This window comes from Etheostoma cragini, chromosome 3 (genome assembly GCF_013103735.1).
Source record: "Etheostoma cragini isolate CJK2018 chromosome 3, CSU_Ecrag_1.0, whole genome shotgun sequence".
NCBI lineage: Eukaryota > Metazoa > Chordata > Actinopteri > Perciformes > Percidae > Etheostoma > Etheostoma cragini.
The window spans coordinates 28,277,436-28,281,614 of NC_048409.1; the positions used below are offsets into that span (position 1 = coordinate 28,277,436).

A 4,179-nucleotide genomic window follows, 5' to 3' on the forward strand; every position below is an offset into this window, starting at 1 on the left:
GGAAAATGGCTGCAATGAAACAAAGAGTGAAAAATTTAAAGGGGTCTGAATACTTTCCGTACCCACTGTACATGTGAATGCAGACATAACAGGAAAACACTACATTTAGCTGATAATACTTGATGATTTTACTTAAATAAGGTTTTAAATCCAGGACTTGTACTTGTAGTGGAGTATTTTCACTGCGTGGTATCAGTGTTTTAACTTAAGTAAATGATCTGAAAACTTCATTCTTCACTATTTTATTTGGATTATTGATTAATAAAGCCCATTTTCTGAAAGCAGTTGTTCAGTTTTGTAAGTGCTTGTTGCAAAAGATATTCAGTTCACTGTCATATTTGTAAAATAAACACATCAAATCCTCTAATGTTGGTAATTGTTAGATTAAGAATAGTTATTAGTGAATTGACTAATCGTCCATTAGTTGCAGCTCCACCCTCTCGACGTAGTTGCTGCTCCGGCTTCACTTTTAACCATTGTGTTGTTTTCCCGTCAACCATGAAAAAAAAAAACATTGTTGCTTTTCACCACATTTTTGTCACTTTTTCAATGTTTTCAATCACCTAATGTTGTAGGTGATTTTTCCATTTAAAAATTTAAAAAAATATATTTTTAATGTTGACATTTTCAGCGCTTGTTTTGATTGCCCATTTTTTGCGACAAAATAAATAAATAAGTGACTGAAAACGGGTCAATTTGACCCAAGGACGACATGAGGGTTAATTGACATTCATCTCTGAACCTGCTCTGTCAGCAAGACAAAGACTTTTATATTTAGAGACAGAAAGAGGAAAAAGGTCAGTGTCAGAACTCAGGAAGAGAGAAAGGAGTCCTCATTGTTTCTGACTGTGACACTTTCTACTCTGTGTGTGTGTGTGTGTGTGTGTGTGTGTGTGTGTGTGCGTGTGCGTGTGCGTGTGCGTGTGTGTGTGTGTTCAGGGGGCTGAGACCAGGAAGCGGTCTCCCACCCTGAGCAGCCAGTTTAAGAGATCTCTGGAGCTGCTGATGAGGACTCTGAGCGTCTGTCAGCCTTTCTTCGTCCGCTGCATCAAACCCAACGAGTACAAGAAGCCCATGGTGAGTGTCCGCTCTCTGAATACACACACAACAGGAGGGAACAAGGGGACGTTTTAGGGATATAGTCGTTCTGATGGACTATCGATTAAGTTGACAAGCAGCGGAAAAGAAAGAAAACCACTTTGTTACCGGTCGACTGTCTGCAGCCGTCGGCCAGCAACACATTTCTCAGCAAGTTCTCTGAGTAATTGGGTTAAAAATTATACTAAAAGTTATGTAGGGTAGACAAAATCTAATATAATAACATACTAATCTCTTCTAGTAAGCTTCATGCACAGTGATAACTCCACTTAGGTTGAATCAGCAGTTATAAAGCAGGAATATGTGTATGTTATTAATTCATATTTTTGAGGAAAATGCAGGAAGACGTTTGTATTAAAGCAGTTTTTCAACCCGTTAAATGTCTTCCTGTTATGTTGCAGATAGATTCTTAACCCTCATGTTGTCCTCAGGGCCAATGTGACCCGTTTTCAGTTTGTTCATCACAAAGAATGGGCCTTCAAAACAAAATGAGAAGGTCAAAATTAGAAATATCAAACCACTTTGGGGAAAAAAGCATCAAGAAAAGGACCCACGACATTAAAAAACGGACAAAATTGTCATAAAATGGAATAACTTTTTAAATGGTTGAAGACAACACAACGGTTAATCTGCTCCCAGTTCAGGCTGCGGTCTCACAAAATGTAGGAAAAGCTTTATATAAGTTATCTGTAACTGGGGGAAGTTGTCAGTTATTTTAACATGTGGTTACAGAATTAAAAACAAAGTTTAAGGTGCTTTTTATTTTTACATTGAAAATGGAAAAAAATACACTATTGGAATAAATACTGTCTGGTTTGAATACATTTCTCTTTGATTTATCAAATGGTGTTAAATGATGTGACACAAATAACATCTGTGAACACTGTTCTACTTCTTCTTCTGTAACAAACTAGATACTCAGTAGAAACAGGAGTAAACATGTATTCCTGACTCAATTTAGAAAGTTATTCTCGATATGACCACTTATGATTTTTTCATAGTGGATTTTTAACATGAATTATAACCCTAATGACAAAAGACAAACCCCACTTCCACTTTTTAATTGTGTTCTAGTGATAAAGATAATATTTGTCACTAGATTATGAAGTAATCGTTTTTAAAAAACCCAATTTGACCCGGGACACGAGAGGGTCCCGAAAGTGAAGACAATTCAATTAAATTTCATTTATAGTATCAATTCATAAGAAGAGTTATCTTGAGACACTTCACAGATAGAGCAGGTCTAGACCACACTCCAGAATTTACACGGACCCAACAGGTCTAGTAGATTCCTCCAGAGCAAGCAACAGTAAGACAGTGGGGAGGAAAAACTTCCTTTTAAGGCAGAAACCCAGACCCAGACCCAGACCCAGACCCAGACACACAGACCCAGACCCAGACCCAGACCCAGACCCAGACACACAGACCCAGACACAGACCCAGACCCAGACCAAGACCCAGACCCAGACCCAGACCCAGACCCAGACCCAGGCTCTTTGTAGGCGGTGTCTGACTACCGGTTGGCGTTAAAATGAAGACGGGCAATAACAGTCCCAAAAAATAGTAGTTTGTAGTAGATATTTGTACGAGGGTTAAATCCCTTTTGAGACAACACCTGAAGTATCCCCTGACTGTGGAGGTCAGTGAACGCCCCTTCCTGTCACAGTGTGTGTGTGTGTGTGTCTGTAGTTGTTTGACAGGGAGCTGTGTGTGCGTCAGCTGAGGTACTCGGGGATGATGGAGACCATTCGGATCCGCCGCGCAGGATACCCCATCCGCTACACCTTCGTTGAGTTTGTGGACCGCTACCGGGTCCTGATGCCCGGAGTCAAACCAGCGTACAAACAGGTAGACGGGTGTTGCTCCTACACCATCTCTTGATTTTATTAACTTTTCTTTCCTTTTTTTAATCATTTGTTTGTCTTTGTGAGCATTCATGTTCTGTGTGTTAGTGTATGTGTGTAAAGGCATTCCTAATCAGACTACTATTGCCCTGCTTACCTGTATCCTGACCCATTTTACCCCATTTCATTTAACCTCAATGATGTCTCTTTGTGGGGGGGTGGGGGGGGGGGGGGACTGGGTGTAAATCCTACACCTGTTAATACCTTGTGTCACAGATTGACTCTCTGTATGGTTTCATTCTATAGATGAGGTGTATTATGTATCTGTTATGTTCAAAATCCCATAAACAAATCATACAAAAAAACAACAACAGGTAGATACTGTGTGTGTGTGTGTGTGTGTGTGTGTGTGTGTGTGTGTGTGTGTGTGTTCGCAAGTAAAAGTTACGACACAAATCTCTCTCTCTCTCCCTCTTTGGTTCTGCTGTTGTGTCTCTCGCCCACCAGGAGGACCTGAGGGGAACCTGCCAGAGGATCGCCGAGGCGGTGCTGGGCCGAGACGACGACTGGCAGATGGGAAAGACCAAGATCTTCCTCAAGGTACCGCTGCTTTAAAGAGTCCGAATCAGAACCAGAATCAGCTTTATCTGCCAGGTACGAGGACACATACGAGGAATCTTTCTTTGGAGCATCGTTACTCGCGCTGTGCTTACACAAAAAAATATAATATATATAAAGCTAATATATACACACGATATATACATACTCTAAACAGAACAATATAGAGGCATGAGTGCAATGAAGAGTTCAATAAAATTATTTAAATGTGGACCAAATAGTATTATGTTATCATATTACAATATGAACAGCATGAACAGCTCTGAAATAGGAAATGAGAATGATGAATGAATAACAAATAAGAGAGATGTGAGAATGAGAATGATGAGTAAATATTAAATAATAAATAATAAGTGAGATATGAGAATGGGAATGATGAGTAAATAGTAAATAATAAGTGAGATATGAGAATGGAAATGATGAGTAAATAGTAAATAATAAATAATAAGTGAGATATGAGAATGGGAATGATGAGTAAATAGTAAATAATAAATAATAAGTGAGATATGAGATATGAGAATGATGAGTAAATAGTAAATAATAAATAATAAGTGAGATATGAGAATGATGAGTAAATAGTAAATAATAAGTGAGATATGAGAATGAGAATGATGAGTAA

At 38.9% G+C, this 4,179-nt stretch overlaps 1 protein-coding gene across 1 annotated transcript in view; it reads left to right on the top strand.

Annotated features, from left to right (window-relative positions):
• The window catches only part of myo7aa (myosin VIIAa), a 57,704-nt gene that overhangs the window by 24,119 nt on the left and 29,406 nt on the right, over positions 1-4,179 (top strand). The window contains exons 13-15 of the mRNA XM_034867803.1: positions 928-1,077; positions 2,788-2,946; positions 3,450-3,542. Coding sequence (XP_034723694.1) covers positions 928-1,077; positions 2,788-2,946; positions 3,450-3,542 — 402 coding nt within the window. The remainder of the gene's footprint in view (positions 1-927; positions 1,078-2,787; positions 2,947-3,449; positions 3,543-4,179) is intronic.